This window comes from Tupaia chinensis, unplaced genomic scaffold, assembly GCF_000334495.1.
Source record: "Tupaia chinensis unplaced genomic scaffold, TupChi_1.0 Scaffold000045_1, whole genome shotgun sequence".
Taxonomy (NCBI): domain Eukaryota; kingdom Metazoa; phylum Chordata; class Mammalia; order Scandentia; family Tupaiidae; genus Tupaia; species Tupaia belangeri.
The window spans coordinates 9,664,291-9,689,418 of record NW_006159501.1 but is presented as its reverse complement, the minus strand read 5'-3'; the positions used below and the strand labels follow the sequence as shown (position 1 = coordinate 9,689,418).

General features: G+C 46.2%; 1 protein-coding gene across 1 annotated transcript in view; it reads right to left on the bottom strand.

Annotated features, from left to right (window-relative positions):
* Window positions 1–9,917: 9,917 nt before the first annotated feature.
* The window catches only part of KIDINS220 (kinase D interacting substrate 220), a 122,096-nt gene continuing 106,885 nt past the window's right edge, over window positions 9,918–25,128 (bottom strand). Inside the window, 5 exon segments of the mRNA XM_027773551.1 lie at window positions 9,918–12,889; window positions 15,457–15,542; window positions 15,545–15,686; window positions 17,175–17,273; window positions 20,748–20,879. Coding sequence (XP_027629352.1) covers window positions 11,627–12,889; window positions 15,457–15,542; window positions 15,545–15,686; window positions 17,175–17,273; window positions 20,748–20,879 — 1,722 coding nt within the window. The 3' untranslated portion in view covers window positions 9,918–11,626.

Sequence of the window (25,128 nt, the reverse complement as noted above, 5' to 3'; positions counted from 1 at the left end):
AGGGCACGTGCGCTCGCCAGACAGAGAGAGACATAGAGACAGAAAGCGAGAAATCACCCCCCAGGGGGGATGGTCACGCTGCAATCCCTTCTCCTCCATTCTCCTCTCGGGATCTTGGGCAAGCACGCACACGCGCCCGGCATGCGTTTTAAGCCACCGGGTCCGGGACATGAACCGCGGTCGACTACGTGGGAGTCCAGCGACATAGCCATTACGCTAACTGCTGGTTCCCCATCACTTATATTTTTAACAGGTGAGGAAACAGATGGATATTGGATAAATACGTCACTGAGCCAGGCCCGTAACTCAAGGCTGTGACTCAGTTCTGCGTGCTTCTGCTTGCAACTGCCTGACCAACCGACGCAGTGACAGGCTTGATCAAATCTACTACGTGGCAGCAGAAAGTGTGGATACGCACACACAACACACACATGTGCGCGAGCACACACCACACTCCACAGCACCAGCTTAACTATATCTCACACGGGGTAGACCAAGACAGCTGGGTTTAGAAAACCCCACCGCGAGGGCAGTGGAGGCAGATGAAGGACTGTGAGATACACGAGGACGGAGGGTCACACGGGCCCTGGGTGTGAAGTCACCTGCAGATCTGGAGTCCTTGGTGCCAGGCCGGAGGCTGCTGTGGGGCAGGGAAAGGCGAGGAGGGAAACAGGAAAGCCAGCCGCTGCAGCCGATGGGCCGCGTGTCTAACTCCACTGGCCTCTCTGTCAATGGAACTGGCAAACAGCAGCCCCCGGCCAGCGCGGGAGAGCGGCGGACCAGACCAGGAAGCGGGGCAGGTGGTGGGCTGTGTGCTGGGAAAGGTCTCGGGTTGGACCAGACAACCAGGGCTGGCGTTCGTGTTGTTCACCAGCTGGGACCTTACAGGGAGGGAGGGTCTCCAACTGCTGAAGCTTGAGTCTTCTCAAATAAAGATAATGATGCCAATGTTTCAGAGGACAGTGAGAAAGACCAAATGCATGTGGATAAGTAAAAGTTAAACTTTCCTGTGTTTTGGTCTCCTCGTTCCTAACTAGGGATCCCAAGGGTATTTATGGGGTTAGCAGGATTTCACGTGCTAAGCCAGGTGGTGAGTTTGTAGAGTGTCTGGCTCACAGTAAGCACTCAGAGTAGGCAGAGAGTCATATGAAACCAAGGTGTCATCAGACCACTCCGTTCACTGCCTACTCACTTTTTTTTGAAAGGATTTTTTGCTATAGGGCACATGCACTCGCCAGAAAGAAAGAGACAGAGAGACAGAAAGCAAGAAATCACCCCCCAGGGGGGATGGCCATGCCGCAATCCCTTCTCCTCCATTCTCCTCTTGGGATCTTGGGCATGCATGCACACACACCCGGTATGAGTTTAAGCCACTGGGTCTGGGACTCGAACTGTGGTCAACTACATGGGAGTCCAGCGACATAGCCATTACGCCAACTGCTGGTCCCCCTACTCACTGTTCTTAAAAGGTTTTATTCACTAGGAATGAATGGCGTGGTGGTTAAAGCACTGGATCCCCATCTGCCCAACCATAGTTCAAGTCCCAGATCTGGAGGCTTGAAAATTAGACTGGGAAGTCTTCACACCAGGGTCTAGCCCTTAAGTCAGCTCAGAACACGGGCGTGTGCGTGTGCACCCAGTGTGCTCAGGAAGTCCTGGGACATGAACCCAAGAACTTCCCCATGGGGGCCCAGCTACATCACTGCACCACAGCCTGGCCCCTCCACTGTTACTGACGTGTCTATGGGTTTCTTGCTTTGGTGACTGGTTTGTTACGAAGGGGGAAGGGTTTTTACTTTGTCTACGTTTTTTTCTATTTTCTTCAGGGGACAGTGAGCAGAGTCATTTAAGATACACACACCCACCCACACACTCACACACACCCCTGCAGTAATGTTTTAAAAGCAGACGCATGTTACTTATTAACGTTTATTACGCATTACTGCCCAGCAATACAGTACAAGTAAAATGCATACAGTGATACGGAGAGGTCATCTACTGACACACGTGAAAGGGTCAGCATGTGAGAGCCGCAACATAAAGTGGAAAATAACGCAGACCTGCGTCCGGACTGCGTAAGGGTTTAATCCATGAATGCTAATGGATCGGGGACATTCAAAAATCCATAGAGCCTCCACCAAAATTTGAATGTTGTCCCAAAATAATTAGCAGGAACAAGGATGTTCGATGCTCTGCTTTTTTTTTTTTTAAATCATGACCCCTTTACCTCTATAAACATATTAATAATTCAGAGGGCTATAGGTTAAGGAGTTCACGTTTCTAAACCAGAGAGCCACTGGAAGGCCTCAAGCCCTCCCAGTCAGTCAGTGGCAATGAGGTCACAGCAACGACGCGAAGATTCAGCCCTGTCCTGGAGAAGTGCGAGCCTGGACCCATGCTGACCAGTGAGGCCAAGAAGGCCGTGCTGCATCGAGAGAGCCATTTTGGAGCCACACGGCTGGGCCGCACCCAAGCTCTGCTGCCGAGGAAATTACTTCCCATGTCTGGGTCTCGGTTTCTCATTTGTGAATTGAGGATAACAATATCTATTTTATGAGACCATTGTGAAGATTAAATTAGTTAATATATAGAGAGAGAACGTAGAGCACTGTCAATGTGTGTTCAGAAAAGGTCAGCTACTGGGGCCACTAGGTGGTGTCATGGTTAGGGATCTAGACTCCCACGTGGACAACCACGGTTCAAGTACTGAACCTGGTGGCCTCAAAGTCATGCGAGCAGGTTTGCGTGCCTGCCCAAAATCCCAAGAGAAGACTGGAGGAGGAGGGGCTATGGTATGACCATCCCCCCGGGGGGCAGATTTCTCATTCACTCTCTGTCTCTCTCCAGCAAGCATGCACCCTGTGGCAAAAACTTTAAAAATGAAATAAATGTAAGTTACTTTTATTACAATGATGCATACTATACTTCAAATGTCCAAAACGAGACAAGAAATAACTGCTAGAGTATCCGCCATAAATGCTGGCTTTACAGAGCCGGTTGGATATAAGTCCTCATCCCACCTCCATCACTAAAGTGAGACCACGCCAAAGATTAAAAAGCTTCATTAACTCCTTGCCAGGCACCATTGACTGCAGGATGTTCTTCAGGAATCACTAAGAACAGTGCACTGCCATTGATTCTTAGACTTGTTCTAATTTCAGATAAGTCAAATGTGAAAAGAATGGGCATCTTAGAGTTGATACGATCTAACATGATAAAACTGGCCAACAGAATCAGACTGCAGCAGTCGGTTAAACAAAAACGCAGTCAGGAAGTCTCTGGCACCCATGGTTTTGGAAATGGGAGCTGTTCCTCAGGTAGGGTCAGCGTGTAACCACCCAGCACTTCCTCCGGTGGACGAGGGCGTGCACTGGGCGGAGCCTCCACGGCCCCACCCTGCCACAGCTGCCAAGCAGAGGCGAAGCCACCGGAGTCACTCTTGCCTGTTCCAGGGTGAAGGAAGTTCAAAGAATCAACAAAACATTCATAAATATTTATGATCAAACCTTTAGAATCAAGCAGATCCTGGGTGGGCCTGATGGTCTGACAGCTCTTGGAAGAAACAGGATCCTAGAGTTCTGGAACTTGACTCTTCTCCCTATGTTATATACACACACATACATATATATACACGGAAATATATGTATATATGTGTGCATATACACACATACATATATATACATGGATATATATGTATACATATGTGGATATACACACATATTTATATATTTTAAATTATTCATTTAATTATTATTTTTAATTTGCTATAGGGCATGTGCACTCACCAGAGAGAGAGAAAGGGAAAGTGGGAAAGCAAGCTACCAGGTTCGGGGACTTGAACTGTGGTTGACCATGTAGGAGTGCAGCACCTTAACCATCACACCACCTGCTGGCCCCTCTTCTCCCTATTCTTCCCCTTGCTCAAGTCTCCTGCAACCTGCTCTACATGAGAAATTCACGTTTCTCAGAAGTATAGGAAGAAGTGGCTTATTGAATAACTCTTTTAAAACCCTTCTTCCGGCTAGGCGCTATGATTTTAACAGAGCTCCCATCAGAATAAAAAATGCACATAAGGGGTCCAGCAGATGGCATAATGGTAACGTCGTTGAACGCCCACATAACTGACTGCAGTTCAAGTCCCAGGTCTGGAGCCTGAAACTCACACCAGGTGCGTGAAACTCATACCAGGTGCGTGTAAATGCGTGCCCAAAATCCCCAGAGAAGGGACTGTAGTGTGGCCATCCCCCCAGGGGGTGATTTCTTGCTTTCTGTGTCTCTGGCGAGCATTCGCACCCCATAACAAAAATCTTTCTAAAAAAAAAAGAAAGAAAAGAAGCTGCACATAAGTAAAATTGAACCAAGTCAACAAAAAGAGCCACTGTTCGAGCTCAGTATGAGTCACAATGTTTAACTGGCATGGATAATCGACATCAAGCATCTAAGTGACAAAATCTCCCATGTGCTCGCTGAACCCTTCCCCTCCAGGGCACATGGTCTCAATCCAGCCTCCTCTGCAGCCCAGCAGGAACCATGATCCAGGAAGGCCACTGCATCATGGTTAAAAGTGGCGTACACACCACTTCCAGACCCTGACAACTCGAACTTCCACATGTGAGCCTCCACCTCTCCCTGCACGGTTGAATGCAGAAGGCGGGGTGGAGGGCTCTGGAGTCATGGAGGATGATGTAGCCACAACCTGAAGGAGCCTGGGTCCCTGAGTCTTTATGTGAACTCGGGCAACATGAACGAGACATAAACTTCAGACAGAGTCAGTCAGTGAGAGCTGAGAGCTGTTACATCACGGCGTTCCCACCCACAGACTGGCCGCGCCTGGGAGAGTACCCAGTGTGGACTTGCAGTGCGACATGCTGGATCAAATGGTCTCCTTGAAACAGAGATCAGTGAGGGGTGGTCACTGAAAACAATCTTTAAAATGAAAAGTTGGGGGGCCAGCAGGTGGCGTGGTGGTTAAGGTGCTGGAATTCCCATGTGCGACCATGGTTTGAGTCCCAGACCCGGCGGCTTGCTTTCTAACTCTGTTTTTCTCTTGCAAAACTCATGTGAAATTAATTAATTAATTCTAAAAACAACAACAACAACAACAAAAAAACGAAAGGTTGGAGGCCAACAGGTGGCATGTGTGGTTAAGGTGCTGGACTCCCATGTAGCCAATGGCAGTTCGAGTACTGAACCTGGCAGCTTGCGAATCCCATGTGTGCATGCCCAGAATATCAGAATGGAGAAGGGACTGCAGTGTGTCCTCCACCCTGCAGGGTGATTTCTCACTTTTCCTCTCTCCGTTTCTCTCTGGCGAGTACATGTGCCCTCTGGTAAAAACCTTAAAAAAAAAAAAAAAAGTTGGAAAACTGAACCATACATGGGGCAAAACCTTCACTTCAGACTTCCTGCAATGGTCCTGAAATTGACTACCCCAAATGACATATCCCAATTTGGGACTCAGAGAAACCATACTCACCATAGTTAAGTTAGACCTGAAAATATCTTCAGTATTTCAAAGTAAAATCTAGAACTGAACCATTTTAATTTGATTCTAGATTATATTAATTTATAAAAAGGGCATCTCCATAAAGTCCACAAAAAAAAAAAAAAAAACGCTGAAGGCACATAAGAGGATTCAAAAATACACCTGTCGGAGCCCACAGCCTAGCACGGAAGCCGTGGGAGCGTATCAGGACTGCTGTGGAGACCAGCTCTTGGAGCTTTTTATTTTTCTCTTTTTAGTGAGAGACGTTTGCAATAGAGTGCATGCGCTCACCAGGGAGAGACACAGAAACAGAAAGTGAGAAATTGCCCCCTAGGAAGCACAGTCATGCCACAACCCGTTCTCCATTCTCTCAGGATTTGGGGCACGCACTCGCATCCGGTATGAGTTTTAAGCTGCCAGGTCTGGCATCAGAACCACGGTCACCCACTACGTGGGAACCCAGCAATGTGACCATCACGCCATGTGCTGGTCCTACCCTGGAGCTTTTAACAAGGCGTGCATGCTGCCTTGGAAGTCCCCGCATGACCAACAGAAAAGCTTCGGGTGTCAGGCAGGTGCTGGGGTATAAGGTGACAGGGACGGTGGGCCTGGGAGGAGCCACACAGCGCAGAGGTGTGAAGGTGCTCGGCTTCAGCCCTGAGGAGACATGGGGAGGTGGAGGACCCGTGGACCCTGCCTTACAGGGCTGCTCCCATAGAGGCATTCTGTACACACGTACTTAGCAGGGGTTCTGACTGTCCACTGGCTCCCTGAAGCCTGGATCTGGTCTGAACGAGGTCTTCGAGTCCCTTCCCAGTCTATCTGTAAGGAATGCTTTATGGTAAATAGGGTGAGCACACAACAACCCCCCAAAAGTTTAAGACACAAAAGGGGTGAAAAGAACCCAGATAACATATTGAGGGAGAAAACCACAAAGAACTCAAAAAGAATTTTTTTTTTTTCCAAATAAAAGGTTTAATTTACAGTAAGTATAACAACATGCAGGCTGCAAATTGCCCCACACAGCTAAGAAGTGCAAGGGTCAGGACTGCGGTAATTCGGGAAGGAACATTCTAACCTCTCACTAGAATCTGGCCAAGGAGATGCCGTGACCTACGTGGGGTCAGGTACGAAGAGGTCACTCACATGCTTGTAGCCATACATTCCAGTTTTTACCTACAATTTCATAGGGGGAACACTTACTTCACTAAAACTAATTTATACTTTACAACCACTGAGCGTGCACATGCGTGTACGGAACAGGTCTCTCCTGCACCCAGCCGGACGGCAGGCCTCCCGAACGGTGGGTCTCATCTTCTTCACCCACCGCTAACCGAATTGTCAGGAGAAATGAGAAAAAATCGTCGCTTGGGTCTATGGGCGGGGTACTAAGATCTAGAACACTTGTTGCCTTGAAAGAAAATGAGGTAAATAAATATAAAATACATTAACATTAGAAAAAGATAGTGGATAAGCAAAATTATCTTAATTATTTCAAACAGCCTAATTTGAATAAATGAGGCATATAATTCTATACTTTCTAAAGAATTATTTTATTTAATTTTATATATTATTAAATCTTATTAATTTGACCAGAGAGAGTGAGAAGGCAAGCCACCAGGTCCAAGACTTGAACTGTGGTCGGCCACATGGGAGTGTCCAATGCCTTAACCACCATGCCACCTGCTGGTCCCGAGGGGGAAAAAAAAAAAAAACGGCTGATCTTCTTTAAAGAGTCAGCCCACTTAATGTAATACACTGTAGTTATATGTGATATATATACGTATATATGTATAATTTTAAATATATATAAAAATTATTTGTTGACAATAATATGTATGATTAAGCCAGTATGCAGTGTATTCTGGATGGGAAATCCCATTTTGGATGTATGCTGTGATGATGTTCAATTAATGAATGTAAAATAAATGAATACATTAAAAAAAAAAAAGTCACTCTACTTGAAGCCACCAGGTGGTATGGTGGTTAAGGCAATGTACTCCCACAGGGCAACCCATAGTTCGAGTCCTAGTGACTTGCTTTCTCACTTTCCCTTTCTCTCTCTCTCTCTCTGGTTAGCACTCATGCCTTGCAAAAAATTTGGAAAAAAAAAAAAGATTAAAAAATTAAGTAATTTTAGAAAAAGTCACCCTACTAAGAGTTTAGAAGTAACTGTTCCTCCTTTTGACTGACCTTTTTATTCTTAGAAATTTTTAAAGAGATTTTTGCTACAGGGTACAAGCATTCGCCAGACAGATAGACAAACAAGAGACAGAAAGCAAAAAATCACCCCTCAGGGGCGATGGACACATCGCAATCCCTTCTCCATTCTCCTCTTGGGATTTTGGGCACTCATGCACATGTGCCCAGTGTGAATTTTAAGCCGCCGGATCTGAGACTTAAACTAGGATCAACTATATGGGAGTCCAGCGACATAACTATTATACCATCTGCTGGTCCCTATTCTTAAAATTCTTTGCTTTCCCAAATACCTCCTTGTACTGGGAATTCAGGATAGCATTAATGCAACAGCCACCTTGGCCCCATTCAAGGGTTTCTGCTCCAAGCCCCAGGGCGCCTCGGTCCTGAGATTGCTCCCCCACCACGTGGGCCCATTGGCCAAGGCCAGGCCTTACTCATGTACCTGAAGAGCTCTGATGGTATTGGTGACAGCAGTTAACTTTCAGCATCATGTTAGATGTTTCGTTCTTAACTACACTTGGCAAAGTGGTCAGAATGTAACTTGTCTCACTCATGAGAACCATTTTCCACCAGCTGGCTGAACACTGGTTGACTCTGAAAACTAATATTTTACATACCTTAAACTGGATCCTCTGAAGATCTATCTATCTCAAGGGCAGCATTTTCTTCCTAGGCATGAAAGGGTTTAAAATTATGTAAGATTTAAAATTCTCTATTTTACCAATCTCAACCAGGGATTCTCAACCTCTGCAATAAGCCATGGAAAACCCATCCAGTGCTGGCTGTTACCTAAACATTTCTGTCTTCAATGCACTTGCATAATTAAGGCAGAGAAGGGGAGGGAGAACTGTGGCCTGGGAGTAGAAATGCCAGCGTTTCCCCACAGCTCACTCAGGTCCGTTCATGTCCATCCCAACCCAACAAGAAGGCAGCCCTGGGAGTCTTCCCTCAGGCTGTCTGGGAGGGAAGTGGGCAGAGGTACCCCCGCTCCTCTCAGGTGTCTGCCAAGGTCGCCCCTCACACCTCCCCTCTCAGGGCCCTCAAGGCCTTCCCCCATTCAACATGAACGGGAGCACTCCCTCTAGTGTCTTTTCCTGAGAGTCGTGTTGATTTACTCAGGAGTAGCAGGAATTCAGGGACTTTGACACTCTGGAGCACTTCTAAGCAGGCTGAGAATTCCTGGTATAACCAAAAGTATGTGGTCTTAAAACCTTTTAAATGTAATATTTTAGCCAGAAGAAAAAGGACTTAATTTCATTTAAAAAATATTGTATAATGGTTAGTATTTGTAAGGAAAAAAAACATGATTACAAATATGTATTACAGCGACACTATAACATGCAAATGACCTAAAAAGTTTTCAACTTAGGAGGATTTTAGCAAATACATTTCTAAAATTACTTGGCTAGGCAATTACAATTATTCCGATGGTGATATAAAAGTCATATAAGTTAAATCTAACACGAAGACAAATTTTCCTTTTAATATAGAAAATGTCGGCTCAGTTGAGAAAGCCTGTCACGCATCGGGGCGCACTGGTCCTAAAATCCCCGCAGGGCACTGGCACTGTGGAGCCCACTCAGTGACCAGTCACCAGCTGCCTCTTCACTTCTATCTTCTGCGGAAACGCCCAGGGCCACGGTGCATGGATCTGCCTTAAGCAGACGCCATGTTTAGAAATATCCGTGGCTTAAAGTGAAGGGAGATAGTTTGTAAAATATGAGGCTAAGTGAGGCAGAATTCGAGGGACCAGCAACGTGAGAGTACCATGTTCCTTTTAACCCCGCTTGAAGCGGTTTTGCACACGCAGGAGCTATCCCGGAAACACACAGGTACACCGGGATGCCGGCGTAGCCCATTGACCCCTCTGCTTTGTTGACTTTGGTAACAGCTTGCACGCGCAAACTTTCCCAGAACGTTCCTCTACTACTCGGGCGTCCTCCACCGATCCACAGTGCTGCGGCTACAGAAATGCACCCTGTGCTGCTCCTGGCCCGTAATGCCTCAGGAAAGCACCGGTCCAGGCACTGGGACTGAGGGCCGGTCCTCTCAGGAAGCCTGGCTGGGGGCGTCGGCACACGGCTGCCAGCCAGCCAAGCGCACCACTTGTACACACACCTGAAAGTCTAGCAAACTGTTCAGACGTGTGGCCAGACACACTGGCCACTTTATCTTTCATGGAAATGTCCATCATCATCACTGGAGTGAATGAAAAGCTCATGAGTCAGAATAGCATGCAATTTTTTATTGTTTGCTAGATCTATTTGTACACTTAATACCCTGGTATTAATTTCACAAACAGGAACAAGAATGTAATCCAATGACATTAAGCTGCTACTCACCCAAACACAAACCAAGTGATCTGAAATGATTACTAATTATACAATCTTACAAACCAATAAACACTATAAATATTAAAATGTTAACACTTCAATATATAATGCTAGTCACAACTTGCTTTTTATTTGCTTAAAACAGTTTTTAAAGTCATGCAAGACAAACACTTTATGAAAATGCAAGATTATATTTAAATATCAGAGCAATGAAACACGAACAGCAGCTATTTAGTGCGGACTGGTCGAATAAATAATTTAATCAGCACGTTAATGAAAATCCATTAAGTGATAAACATGGAAAATGCAGCACTACATCTTGGCAAATGACCCTCTGAGACCCCACCCTCTAGAACCCTCTCTGTGACCTACGATACACTGCCGGAATTGACGCCCCATAAACAAGCCACGTCCAGACAGTGCACATCTGCCCCCCACTTAACTGCAATCACCCTCTCAACCCTGCTGACAATTCATGGGAAGGAAAAATTTTATACTCACACCAATTTTATCTTTGTTTTTAATGTTTGCTTTGTTATGTGTTTTTAAACCTTTCTGTATTTACTTTCTCTCTTGCGCTCCTCCCCCAGAACTGGCCGGCTGGTCTACGAGAGGAAGCAGGTCAACTGTGCCCTGGTGTGGACGGCCACGCTTTAGCTTTACCTGATTAAGTGTTGCTGTGTCTGTCAAGTGGCACTGACCTTTCGGATGTCATGACTTCCTCGCTCGTTTCATAAATTAGTGAACATTAGTCCCATCATTACCCACGTCTCCCTGATTCTCTAGAAAAAGACTCCCACAGTTTCTCCCTCTCACGCTAAGCTCACCAGAAGAGCTGGCACATAATTTCGAACAGCGGCAGAACAGATCAGGCGGCTTCTGGGGCACAGGTGCCGGAAGCCAGGTCTGGGATTTGGAGAGAGGTGTGCCCAGAAGTGGCCGGCCCCTCCCTCGACCTCTCCCAACAGCTCAAAGTGGCCTCGTTACCCTGCCTCGGTCACTGTGGACTCACTGCCTGTTAACTTTTAAGCTCTCATTATATATTTCCCACCTAAAACTTAGAGCCTCTGTCTGACGGACGAACGATTTGTCTGTCACGCAGAACATGGTTCTCACTTCACTGAGCTTTTGCCTCCAGTCTCTGGAACACTCCACACAACATGGACGTTCTTACTGAGATTAAACCCCTTCAGAGCAAAACCTGCTTCTGCTTCGTCTTCCGCCACATATTCCCTCACCTGTTTGATGAATGAATGTTCTACGAAAGGGGTCCCTAGCCTTTTCTGTCCTTTGGCAAACTAAGCCTTTCAAATTTAGTAAAATATTTCTGACCTATCTTTACAGTCAGGTCTTATCTCAAAAGATGTTATGGGGTTATGTGTTAATGAGAGGCATGACTGTGACAGGGAGATTTTAAGTTCCTAATTGCAAAGGCAAAGGGGCTGCTCCCTGGGGACCGCCAGCCCCTAGGCGTCCTTCTGTGGCAGGGTCTGTGTCTCTGCAAAGGCCCTGTCACCCATGATCATGGAGGGAAATCCCGCGACGTGCACGCGGGCCTGCCCGGTCGCCGGGGCACAGCAATCTACTCTACTTTAGCTGGCTTTTCTTAAAGAATGCTTTCTCTTTCTTCTCCAAAACCCGCACTATCAGAAGAAGCTACTGCATGGAGCTCCGAGGACTCTTTGGAGAGCCTCGTGTAACTGGAACGTTGGCTTCGCTTATGCGCCATGCTTTTTAGATTTTCATTCTGAAGAGCCGTTGGGTTGGAACTGGAGCCAGACCTCAGAATGACTTGAGAAGATTCCCTGATCCCCTCGGTTTCGTCGCAATTCCGATTGGCCCGGTTGGCTGGGGCACTGTTGTTGTTGAGCGTGGCCGTGCTGGGGGTGCGGTTCAGGTTGTAGGCCTTCTGGCACGCAGGCCAGCTCTCCTCAGGACTGCTGGCGATCAGGCTACACTCGGAAGGGCTCTTCTTGTCTTCTGAGCAGATGGACATGCGAGCGACGATGGGATCTTGGAGGCCACTCAGGCTATGCGGTATGCCCCGTTTTCCGCTGTGGCTGTCATCTTCAAGCTCTATGAGATTCGCCTTCTCAAGCTGGGCATCGTCGGCCGCTTCGTTGTGAAGAGAGTGGTTAGGAGAACTCTCGTTAGACCTCACCCCAGAATCTGACGAATCCTTCTTGTCCAGGAGGGCGTCTGACAGATACTCCTTCGCTTTGATGAAGGTTCTAATCGGCTCGGCGCTGTGTTCCGGAGACTTCGACACTCTCTCTGCCTTCCCTTCAGCTTTTTTATCTTTGTCATCTTTGAGCAGGGGAGTGTTATCTGACTCCTCCGTGCCAGACTCATCCTCGTCACTTGGAAGTTTCTGATAGCGCAGTCCACTCCCCTTAAGCTTTAAGTCTGTCTGAAACAGACTGGACCTTTCTAAGGACTTCTTGCCTGGGAGAAGCTTACTGCCTGACTGGTCAGATTTCTCATCCTCTTCGGTGATCGGATCCAGAGGTGAGGCATCGTTAGTGGAAACCCCTGACGATGAGTAATCTATCACATCTGCCCTCTTCATTAAAAATGACTTCCGCCCATCATCCTGCTTGGGCTCGCTCTCCTTCCCTTTCTCGGGCTCTAGGCTAGAATGGATAGAGCCCCCCGACGAGCTCTGACCCATACAGTATGTGCTGTGTGGGGAGGACCTGCCACTGATGGTCGCGGACCCTGTCCCCCCTTCTAACTGGGACATCTGAGCAATGTACTCCCTATAGGCATCTCTATACTCGGCCTGCACCTTATCGGTAAGCTTTGAAATTTCAATACTGGAATCCTGGGAATTGAGACTTGAAAGACTTGGGGTTCTGCGAGTTTGTGACTGTGAAAACAGAAAAAAAAATAATAATTTAGGGATTCAAATAAGCAAAAAAGGGAAAAAAGGCACAGTAAACATCAGCTTAGGAATACATGTACACTGATCATTGTTAAAGTTATCAAATACCAAATTCTTTTAAAAGAATTCTATATAACACAGTTTTACAAAATCTGTGGACTTATAAATATTCTATTGTTATTTAAAAGGTTTATATAAATTTTAATTAAGTTAGTTTATTGTTAATATTTAGAATTAGAGATTGTATTAACAAATAATCTTAGCACTTTCCTTTATAACTTCAAACTTTTTACTTTTATTTAAGGCAAAAAGTCACCTTCATTGATAAAATTACAAAAATTTATCTTGGAAGAGAGAAAGAAGATGAGAGTTAAGATACAACTCAAAAACAAAACACTCATGTCTTCAATGGACTTTGAAAATAATTTTTCTCAATTTGTATGACATAAAGTTTCTGTCAAGTTTCAATTCAAAGGAAGAAAAGGTACTCAAAATGCTCCCTCTAAAAAAAGAACTGAAAAGGAGTAGAGTTTACTAAAAAACATAAATAAAAGAATCAAATGAATGGCAAGAGAAGCCCTAAGGGTAACAACTAGGCCCTAGAACACAGAAATGAAGTATTTTAAAAGTTCAACTTCTAATATGAAGTTTTAGGATTAGAACTGCTTTAGATCCTAGGGAAGTTTAGTAAACAAGGAATAAAAAGTACAGACGAGGAAAGAGAAGAGGGAAATGGAAGAAAAAGGGTCAAGAATGTCCCAGAAAGGACAAGAGCAAAGGCTGACACTGAGAAACACAAGCAAAGCCAGGTCTTCCTTCCACAGAGAGAAAGGGCTCTGTCTTCTTGTGAAGATTTTGGGGGGTCGAACTCAGACTGCGAGGCCAGTGCCATCCTCATTAGCACAGCCGTCTCCAAATGTGGTGTGAGCCCCCCGTCCAGGGGACCTACAGTTCTAGGCCGTGTTCACGGGAACACGAGGATGTTATCTGCCTTTGCCACCTCCGTTCTCGCAAGTGTGGTCAGTGGCCTTCCCAGGAGCTCCACGATGCGGGATGATGACAGGCAGCAGGAACGTGCTGACAAAGCCCGCACCGCACAACGCGCTCAATGTCCTTTATGTCAGCGCATAATCGGTTCATTTTTAAATAAGTGAATAAATATTTACTTTGAGTTTTTATTTCTAATATAGTAAATATCACTAGTAAAACTTATATAAGCCGAGTCCTTTGGCATCCAAATGATGTCAGAGTGTCAGGGCGCCTGGGAGTAAAGGTAACTTTGAGACGCACTGCACTGCAGGAAGGTCAGAAACGCAGGTCACAGTCGGGAGTACTAGGAATAGGGAGGCTGAGGACAAAGATTTCTTAGGAAGCATTCAAAGACACGCTGGAGAAAGAAAGGAACTCTTGCTGCTGAAATACAGACAAAAGGGCCACATATGGACTTGGCTCACTGTAAACTAAGTCATTTTTCTCTTACATAGTCGATACCAATAATAAATGGTTTCCCAACTTAAATAAGTAAGGTAGAAAGTATGGAGAAAAAGATAGTAACAACAACAAAAAATCTGACTAACAAAACATCCTTCAAAAGGGTAGGTCTCTTCGGTACACCTTCTCCCCCGCGCTGCTGCTCACGGCCTGTTCAGCATGGGCTTTCTTTGGTGCTTACTATCTGCCCCTCTCTTGTACCCACCCAGCTGTTTCCCTCCTTATTATTTTCCTTCTTTTCCACACTCCTCACCACGAGCCTTTCACTGGTTCTGTCCTGCTCCTCACCCGACCTCCCTCTCTTAGGAATGCCCACAGGAAGCGCTCGCTTACATGTGGCACATATGTGGGGCCAGCAGGTGGCAGGTGGCTAAGTGCTAGCCTCCCACATGGATGACTGCAGTTCAGTCCCAGACCTGGTAGCCTGAACATCAAACTAGACGTGTGTGTGTGTGTGTGTGCATGTGTGTGCATGTGTGTGTGCCCAAAATCCCAGGAAGAGAATGGAGGAGGGATGGCGGCGTGGCCATCTCCCCAGGGGGGTGAATTCTCATTTTCCCTCTCTCAGTGTCTCTCTAGCAAGCACATGTGCCCTATGGCAAAAACCTTAAAAAAAAAAAAAAAAAAAAAAAAAGAGAGAGAGAGAGAGTCCACGTACTCAAAACCTGGATTACAGGGCTCACAGGGGTCAGTAACGCATGGCAGGTTTTCCAATGAGGATGTGTTTACTGGATTTAACAGGAAAATCTGGTGAGTGAAAGGCTGAATTTGCAAACCACATGAACTACAGCAGACTGGCTCCTGCTTACTCCCTCAGCCATTGCCCTATGCCAGTGTTCCCACGGCCCCGTTGACTTCTGAGCTAATCCCGCCTTGTCCTGCACCTCACTGACCACCCCTCTCCAGATGAATACAGCTCCTTGACTGCAGGGAGTCCTCCATCCTGGCCACTCGGGTCCTCACTTAGCGTTTTCTGAGTGACTGTATGAAGGCACTGACATGCTCAGTGAATTAAATACTGCCCTGTTCTTCAGTACGGTAAAAATGCCATCCACAAGTACCTGCCAGCTGAGATTGCTGTGGCGTGGGGCACCTTCGTCCAGGCCCAGCGTATTCAGCTCCTCAAAGCTGAAGTTCAGCGTGTAGTGCTAGAAAGCTCGGTGTGAGGCAGCTCATTGTGCGAGGACCGACGAGCTGACTCCCCATGAGGAGCCGGGGCGCTGCTGTTCTCACTCAGGAAGCGTGGGTCTTCAGGGACCACCTGGTTTTCTGCGTTTCTCATTTCTAGTACCTTCAAGAAGACAGAAAGATCATAAATGTTTACATTGACAAACCACATTTCAGAATATTTAGAAATAGTTTTAAAATATAAATCACGACACAGTTTTCACAATGGAAAAGAGAAAGCATACTTCCTGTAAGTGAACGTCCACTAAACTCGTACTATGTAGCTTCGATTTTAACTGACACTAAAAAAGCAATGGCAGAAACAGCCACGTGCATACATGACACTCTAATTTACACATTATATTACTATTTCAGCTTAAACTTAACTTGGGACAAAACAAAATCCAGCTAGAGTGCATCAGAGAAAACCAGAACTGGGGCTGGAAGGTGGCGTGGTGGTTAAAGATGCTGAACTCCGACATGGATGACCACAGTTCAAGTCCTGGACCTGACGGCTTGCTTTCTCATTTTCCCTCTCTCTGTCTTTGTCTTTCTCTGGTCAAATTAAAAATACAAATAATAATAATAATAATAAATATTTTTTAAATAAATTGATTTTTAAAAAAAAGAAAATCAGAACTGGGCAGCAGTGGTCTGAGCAGTAAAAACGAACTTTAATCACGAACTTCCGTGGTGAGGGAACCTCAGTAGAGACTGGGCTCCCCTCCAAATACAAAAAGGAAGAATGAGGGTTTATAGCCAAGGAACTGGCAGAAGTCAGTGGGTGAAGAATTCTAACAGGAAGCGTCAGGGGCAAGGGGTAGGGAGTGGAGGTGGGTTCTGACTAACCCGACCTGACAGGATTCTTGCTTAAGGCAGGCTGGGGAATCAGAACTCCTCTGGGGGACGAGAAATTTGATCAAATATTGAGGGTTATCACGTATTTAGGGTCGAGGCTCTTTCTAGCTGACTTTACAGGATTCTTGCTAAAACTGGGCTCTGTGAGTCTGGTAAGGACAGATGCTAACGGCCAGAGGCCTCGAGGGCTCTGCGGAGCCTGACCAGAGCTAAGTCAAGGAGAGTCTTTGCCAAGTGAAAGCATGGAGAACCGCCAGGTAGCCTCTTCCCCAAACTTCTGGTTGAAATGCCCCAAAACACAAAGGTTGCCAAGTGCTGGTGTGCGTACTCCCCGTAACACAACGCTGTACATATGTAAGTATAAAACGTAGTTTAAAACAATTCTAAGGGCCGGCATGTAGCCTAGAGGCCAAGGGAGACCATATGGCCAGCAGGGTCTGAATCCCAACCTCAACAGATTGAAAAGCACACCAGGCGCACGTGTGTGCATGCTCAAAATCCTACACAACGGGGAACGGAGGAAAGGGATGGTAGTGTGCGGCACGGCCATGCCCCAGAGCGGGCGCTTCCCTCCCACGCTCCCTCGCTCTGCCTCTGGGACGTGCACACACCTTCTGGTAACCAAAAAAAAGGATTGTTCTCAATACAATAAAAATCATCTAAATCAGTGCTTATTGGTGCTGGTTTTATACAACGTTGTACGTGATTTGTTTTAATGAATGGCAATAGTGTCATAATGCTATAAATATCTTACAGTGCTTCTGAAAAGGTGCCAGTCTCCAAAATTCATACTCATCTCTTTCTTCAGTTCGTCGATGTTACACTGAGCTAGGACACGGCCATTTATGTTTGCCTGAGTGAAAACAAAAACGAGTAGGACAACAAGCAGAATGAGAACCAGTCGGAATTAGCGGTGACGAAAGTATGTTACATTTAGGTTTTTTGGTTTTTTTTTGGAGAGGTTTTCGCTGTAGGGCGCGTGCGCTCGCCAGACAGACAGAGAGAGACAGAGAGACAGAAAGCGAGAAATCACCCCCCAGAGGGGATGGTCATGCCGCAATCCCTTCTCCTCCATTCTCCTCTCAGGATCTTGGGCACGCACGCACACGCACCCGGCGTAAGTTTTAAGCCACGGGGTCCAGGACGCGACCCGCGGTCGACTACATGGGAGTCCCGCGACATAGCCATTACACTAACTGCTGGTTCCCCATTACATTTAGTTTTGAGAAAGTCATTAGAGACTAGATAGCCTGACTTGAAGATTATCACCCATACAGTACCATAACAACACACTGAACGTGAACAATGGAAGCCGCTCCATGTTTTTACAAGTGTCTTAAAAATTCAAGTAACATGGAACCAGCAGGTGGTGTAATGGTTATGAAGCTGAACTTCCATGTAGTCAACTGTGGTTCAGTTCCAAACCCGATGGCTTAAAACACTCCAGGATCCCAAGAAGAGAATGGAGAAGGGATTGTGGTGTGGTCATTTCCCCAAGGGGTGATTTCTCACTTTCTGTCTCTGGCAAGTACACGCACCCTGTAGGAAGAATGTCTCTCTCAAAAAAAAAAAATAAATAAATAAAAAAGAAAGAAAGAGAAAAGAATTCAAGTAATATAAGCCCCTCTTCAGGGAGCAAGCCCAAAGTTACTTCTCTCAGCTGTTTCCAAAACCATTCTCTCAGTAGCAACAACTGACTGTTAGTTTTTCTTCATTAATCTTAGAAAACACAAACACAAGGCGGAAGGGGCACTGGTGTCTGGGTGTCTGTCTGTCCTCCGGAGTGTGTTCACTGCCGGAGGTCTCAGTGGAGCAAGCCGGCCGACCGGTTTCTCCGGTGTCTGTCTGTCCTCCGGAGTGCGTTCACTGCCAGAGGTCTCAGTAGAGCAAGCCAGCTGACCGGTTTCTCGGGTAACTTCAGTCCCAGTGAGTGTCCGCCCACTGATTTCCCAGTCTGTTACAGTCACAGAAAATACCTTATCATCACTACTGGGTCTCTGTAATTCTAGTCCCTCAAAAAGAAACAAGAGCATTTAATTAATAGCTTACTGATTTTACAAAATATGAAACCTGACTTTAAACTGTGGCAAAAGTATGAAATATCTGTTTGAAAATGACAGAGGGGTCAGTCTCCCAGTTTACTGTGCAGAAAAGGTGCCGGAGCAGCTCTGCACCAGAAGGCAGCCTGCTCAGCACCAGCTGCTACCACGGCTTCCAAAGCCCGGGCTGGGGGTGGAGGGCTGAGTGGGGAGATAGCCACTCTTCTGATGGGCTCCTGACAGAGACCCCAGGCCGTGCTGGCACCAACCAGCTGCCAGGGGGAGACAGGACAAGTAGGAACAGCTCTGCAAGGAACGGAAACTTCCCTGACTGACCACGGGCTATGATGGGTAAAATGGTATCTAGATATTCTCGTAATTCTTTCTAAACTCTTTAAGATGTTGTTCTTTGAAGTATGTAAATTCCCTATGTATGCTGGGCAGGAATGAGCCCGTGAGCTGGGGCTGGCTGAAGCTGGGGGTGCATCACAGCATCAAGACCTTGTTGAGGGTGCCATCACCCCAATAAATAAATCTACTTTGATAAGGGGGAAGCACCAGACCAAAGCAGTGACAATGCAATGCCTTGTAGGGCCGACTCGCACAGGAGGGTGCAGGTCCAGAGATCTCCTTGAATATATCAGACGTGCACATGCCTATGATCTGGGCTGGCGAGGGGGAGATCATGGGATAGGGACCCTGTGGAAGGTACTCTTTCTCTCTGTCTCCCACTCACAGAAGAGAAAAATCTGTAAACTTAAAAAAAAAAAAGTATGTAAATAGTCTAGGCTTGTTAATAATGGTCTGCTTTGGGGACCAGCAGTTAGCATAATGGCTATGTTGCTGGACTCCCACGTAGTCAACCACGGTACGAGTCCCGGATCCGGTGGCTTAAACTCACGCCGGGCACGTGTGCATGCGTGCCCAAGATCCCGAGAAGAGAAAGAAGGAGAAGGGATTGCGGCGTGGCCATCCCACTTGGGGGGTGATTTCTCGCTTTCTGTCTCTCTGTCTCTCTCTGTCTTTCTGGCGAGCGCACGTGCCCTATAGCAAAAAAACCTCTCCAAAATAATAATAATAATAATAATAATAATAATAATAATGGTCTGCTTTACTAGTACTCTGATACAGAAAGGCTAGCGGGGCCAGCCAGTGGTGCAGTAAGTTAAAGCACCAGATCCCATGGGGCCCACTATGCAATTCAAGTCCTAGACTTGGCAGCCTGAAAAACACACCAGGCACATGTGCGTGTGTGTCCAAGGTCCTGAGAGGAGAAATGAAGGGACTGTGGCATAACTCTTTCATATGTTGCACTTTCTCAATTTCCCTCTTCCTATCTCTCTGTCTCTCTTTGGTGAATGCATACACCCTCTAGCAAATTAAAAAAAAAAAATTTAAAGTCTGGGACCCACAGATGGCATAATGGTTGCATTACTGGACTCCCATGTAGTCAATTACGGTTCAAGTCCTGGACCCGGCAGCTTAACACTCGCGCTGGGCATGTATCCATGTGTGCCCTAAATCCCAAGAGGAGAATGGAGGAGAACGGATTGTGGTGTGGCTGGCCTCCTTGGGGGTTGATTTCTCACTTTCTGTCTCTCTGGTGAGCACAAGCACCCTACAGCAAAAATCTCTTTGAAAAAAAAAATAAAAAGCCTACTGTAGTGGGATTACCAAGCACAATGGGGACTCGGTTACGCCTGTGGGGAAGCTCTGCCTGCCGTCTCAGGCGTCACTGCCCACTCAGCTTTGGGGTAGCTCCCAGAGCTGCAGGAAGAGGTCTCAGGAGGATAAACTCCCAGAGCTGCAAACCCAAACCTGCACAGTACCCTCCAATGCAGTGTGAGCACAAGTCCTAGAGGACACAGAAATGAGGACTCGGGGAGATGGAACAAGTGTAACTGAGCCTGATCATTATTCAGTCACACAAATCACTAGCACATTTAAAGAGAGCAGCATAAACTAAGGCCTTTGAACGTTCTCTGCCCCACTTTGGAAAGATGAGCTGCTGTTTACCTAAATGTGAAACCCTTCAGAGGTTTGTATTTCTCATTGAGGTACTGTTTTACTTAAATTAGACTATTTTTTTAAGTAACACTGTACTACAGCCTCTTTGCTGCTTTATCCATTTATAAAAATAAGAGACACAGACGATTTTGGGATCCCAAACAGTGAGATCCGTGGTCCAGGTGGAGCTTTCCAATCTCCTCCGAGAAGCCGTCTTTGAGACACTAAGGGTAGACGTGCACTGCGCAGTCCTGTCCCGCTCCCCAGCCTGTCCCCGGCACCTTTCTGATGGTGGCGCAGTACTGAGGCAGCATGCTCTGGTCCAGCCCTTCGATTTGCTTCAGTTTCTCACAGACGGCGTCCACATTCATCGAGTTCAGTGACACCACCGGTCCTGAGGCTGGGCCGGATCCCTGGGTAAGTCGAGGAAAAACACAGTATGAATAGCGTTTCGTGCCAGACCCACGAGGGCATTACTGAGGCAGACTCACGCCGCCACACCACGGTGCACACGTGAGCAGCATGGCCGGACGCCACGAGGGCGCAGATTCAGCCACTGTCCTGTCTTCCTGAGTACCTCTGACTGCAGCAGAGAACCCTGATCAAAACCACCTTCTATTTTTTTTAAGAATTATTTTTTTTATTTAACTTTATTTGTTTATTTATTTTAATTTGACCAGAGAGAGACAGAATGAGAGAGAGAGAGAAAGAGAGAAAGTGAAAGAGAGAAGGCAAGCCACCAGGTCTGGAACTCTAACCGCGTTTGGCCATGTGAGACTCCAGCGCCCGTAGCCCCCATGCCACCTGCAGGCCCCAAAACCACCTTTCTAAGACAGAGCATTCCACAAACCAAGCCTCAGCCAACTTCTCAAATATTTATAGCCGACCTCCAGAGAGATGGTGCCACCCTTGGGAACAGAAAGGACAGAGAGGTTTAAAGACAAAAAGCAAAAAGCAGCAAGTAAGAACAATTACCGATCGCTGTATTACAGGTATGCGACAGACAGGTGGGCAGAGTGATCTTCAGAGCGCTAACAGCATATAGCAGCCTTAATGCTCCTGCAGGCCAGCCTGAGTTAGAGCAGCTGACGCTTTCCGACCTCGGTCCTACTGTTTACCCAAGGGCTCTAAAACTTCCCTTTAAAGTCTGGACACGAACAGTGAATACATAACACAGGGACACTACCTCTTAACACATGTGAAAGTAAATACGAGATCAAAATTTGTTCTCATTTCAAAGAAAAGTCAAAAGAATATGCAAGTCTAGCAGCGACTTAGCAGAAAAGCATCCGAACACAGTCACACGACGAGGTCGGACCTGCCCTGCGTCTCCTCAGTCACACAGATGTGCACACGGGGCCGAAGGGTCAGGTCGGACTCCGAGCTCAGAGTGAATGGCTGGTTAGTGTGGTCTGGACTGGAAGCCTAACTGACCAGGTCACAGAACTTCCTATTCTCCTTGCTCCAAATGTTTACTTTTGAAGAGGTTATAGAAACCATAACCACAATAAAAAGACACCAAACAACTAATAACCACAGGTAAGGACGACGTTCCAAACGATCCGTCTTACTTACCTAGCTCGACCTGACCTCCACATGACAAACAGAATGGCTCAGACCCACGAGGGCACGTTTCTGTCTTCTCCTGCCTCCTATGGCTATCAGGAAAAAGGAGAAGACAGCACAGCCAGACACGCTCACTAGTCACTGTTCGACGTCACTCGTAACCATGAAGCAGACTATTCTTACCACACTAGCTGGCAGGTATACACTTAAGAGTCTCACAGACACGACACACACCTGTCTCACTATAGAGACAAACTGAGCTGGTGAGCATTTGGGCTCCACCACATTTACAAGTAGGATACACAGTTTAGAAATCAATGACCTGGGATATATTACACTGAACACGTTTACTTAGTTCTTTAAAATTAAATGTAATTTTAACCGTGCCGTACATTATATGATCCAGGGTCCGACTGCTTCAAAATAACAGCGAAACATTAGTCTTGCCATAATTCAGCTTTCGTATTTCTATACATAGTTCTACTTTCTGCCTGAATGAGGATAGCCCATATACAAAGTGTTAATTACCTACCATCTACAACAGAAATGCTTTTTATCATTTAATTGCCAGAGAGTGCATAAACTCAACAGAGATAGAGAAATGAGGGAGGGGAGAGAGAAAGCACCCTCGCAGGGTTGTGGTCACATGACAATCCCTGCTCCTCCATTTCTCCATCCTATCAGGATTTTGAGCGCACGCACACACACATGCACACTCCACAGCTTTTTCAAGCCCCTTGAACCAGGATTAGAACCACGGTTGGCCACATGGGAACTGATTCCCTTAACCATTAGACTAGGGGCCTGGCCCTCTCTAAGTTTTCAAACAACTATGCTTGTTCTGTCTTTCTTTTAAAAAACTTTACTGAAATAATATTCACATGTCATGAACTCTTCCTATTTAGTGCATTTACATAATTATGAAACCGTCACCATAATCAATTTTAGACCATTTTTATCACCCCCAAAAGAAATCTCTGAACCCTTAAGCAGTCCTTCTCCATCCAAAACTCAATCCTAACCCCTGGCAACCATTAATCTCTACAGATTTGCCTGCTCTACATATTTCACACAAATGGAATCACACTGCATTGACTTTTTAAAGAGAGATTATTTTGCTATGGAGACATATGCACTAGTCAGAGAGATGGAGAGAAACAAGAAAACACCCCCCAGGGAGGATAGCCACACTGCAATCCCTTCTCCTCCATTCTCCTCTCAGGATCTTGGGCACGCATGCCCATGTGCCCAGTGTGAGTTTTAAGTCGCTGGGTCCGGATCTGAACCACAGTCGCCTATGTCAGAGCCCAGCAATGGAGCCATTACGCCATCTACTAGCCCTTGTACTGGCCTTTGTATCTGACTTCTTTCACTCAGTATGATGTTTTCAAGGTTTCTTCCTGTTACATCAATCTTTTTACTGCTGAATATTTCTCTCTTAAATATCTTTCGTTCTGTAAATTCTCTTATCCTCAATCTCTCTCCTTGCTCTATACAGATTTACACTGGTTTCCCTCCCCCTTTTTTCCTTCTGGAAAACCACAAAAGAATAGTTTGGTCAAGAAAGGAAATACTGATATTAATTATCATCCTGGATTATAACTCAGTCTCTACTGACATCATAAAGTCATTGAATAACTAAATGAATCAGGAAGAAGATGCCGCTTTTCCCAACATTAACAGAATCCCGAGTAACGAACGTGGAAGTGGGGCAGCGGTGGCACGCTGGTGAGACAGTGCCCTGAGAGGCTGGCCCCGGGGAAGGTCCTGGGTTCATGTCTGGAGACCGCTTTGAGTACACGGCGTACCCATGCCCAGGATCAGAGCTGGCTGGCTGGGGGTGGCGGTGGGGGTGGATCACGGCAACAAGACCCTGTCAGAGGGCTATCTCTGTCTCTCTCACTCGTGGAAGGGATAAACAAAAATCTGGGGGCCGGCAAGTGGCAAGGTTGTTAAGGGCACTAGACTCTCACAGAGCTGATCACAGTTTGAGTCTCGGACCTGGCGACTTGCTTTCTCACTGTCCCTCTCTCTCCCTTTCTCTCATTCTATCCCTCTATGGTCTGATTTAAATAAATAAATAAAGTTAAATAAAATAATTTAAAAAAAAATAAAATAAAGCTGAGAGGGTGAGAGTTTATTTTAAAATATAAATAAAATTTAAAAACTAAGTCTAGGGGCCAGCAGGTGGCCTGGTGGTTTGTGCTGGACTCCCACATGATTGACCAAGTTCAAGTCCCAGACCTGGAGGCTCTCACTGTCCTCTCCTTGGTGGGTGCCAGTGCCCTATGGCAAAAAAAAAAAAAAAAAAAAATTGTGTAGAAGAGGGAAATAGAAAACTGCCATTAGGCAAACACCGTAGGAAAAGTATTTCTATATAAGATCCATCAATAGATACTAAAATGAATGGGCAAAAGTATAAGCAAAAATAGGATATTTGCAGAGTCTCCAAGTATCTGAGACATGACCAGTTACAGAAAGGAAAGCCTTACGGTGGTGAAGCCTGTCAGATGCCACCTTCTCCAAGCCCTCAAGGTCGGTACTGCTGGGGAGACTAGGGACACCATGAACCCTTCCTACAGTGGAGCCCCGAGGGGGCGTGGCCCCATTCCTGTGGCTTACCCCGAGGTACAGCCTCTCCTAATTATGAGGAAACATCAACAAACCCAAACTGAGGGGCCCTCTACAAAATACTGACCGGTAATTGTTCCACAGTGTAACAGATCACAAAAAACGAGGCAAGACTGAGGGGATGTCACAAATTAGAGGGGACTGAGGAGAGACAACAAAGCTCCACAGGACTGAATCCCAGACCCAAGAATGGCATCAGTGGAAAAAGTGGTGAAATCCAAATGAAGTCTATAGTTTAAGTTCATGCGTTACACCAATTTCAATTTCTGCTTTGGGTAATTATATGACGGTTATGAAAGAAGTTAACATTAAGGGAGTACCAATTTTGCATCTCTTCTTTAGGCTTAAACTTACTTTAAAGTAAAAAACTGCTTTAAAAAAGTCCCCCCAAAAGGCCAACCCATGGCGTGGTGGTTAGGAAGCTAGATCTCACATGGCTGGCTGTGCAGTTCCAAGTCCAGACCT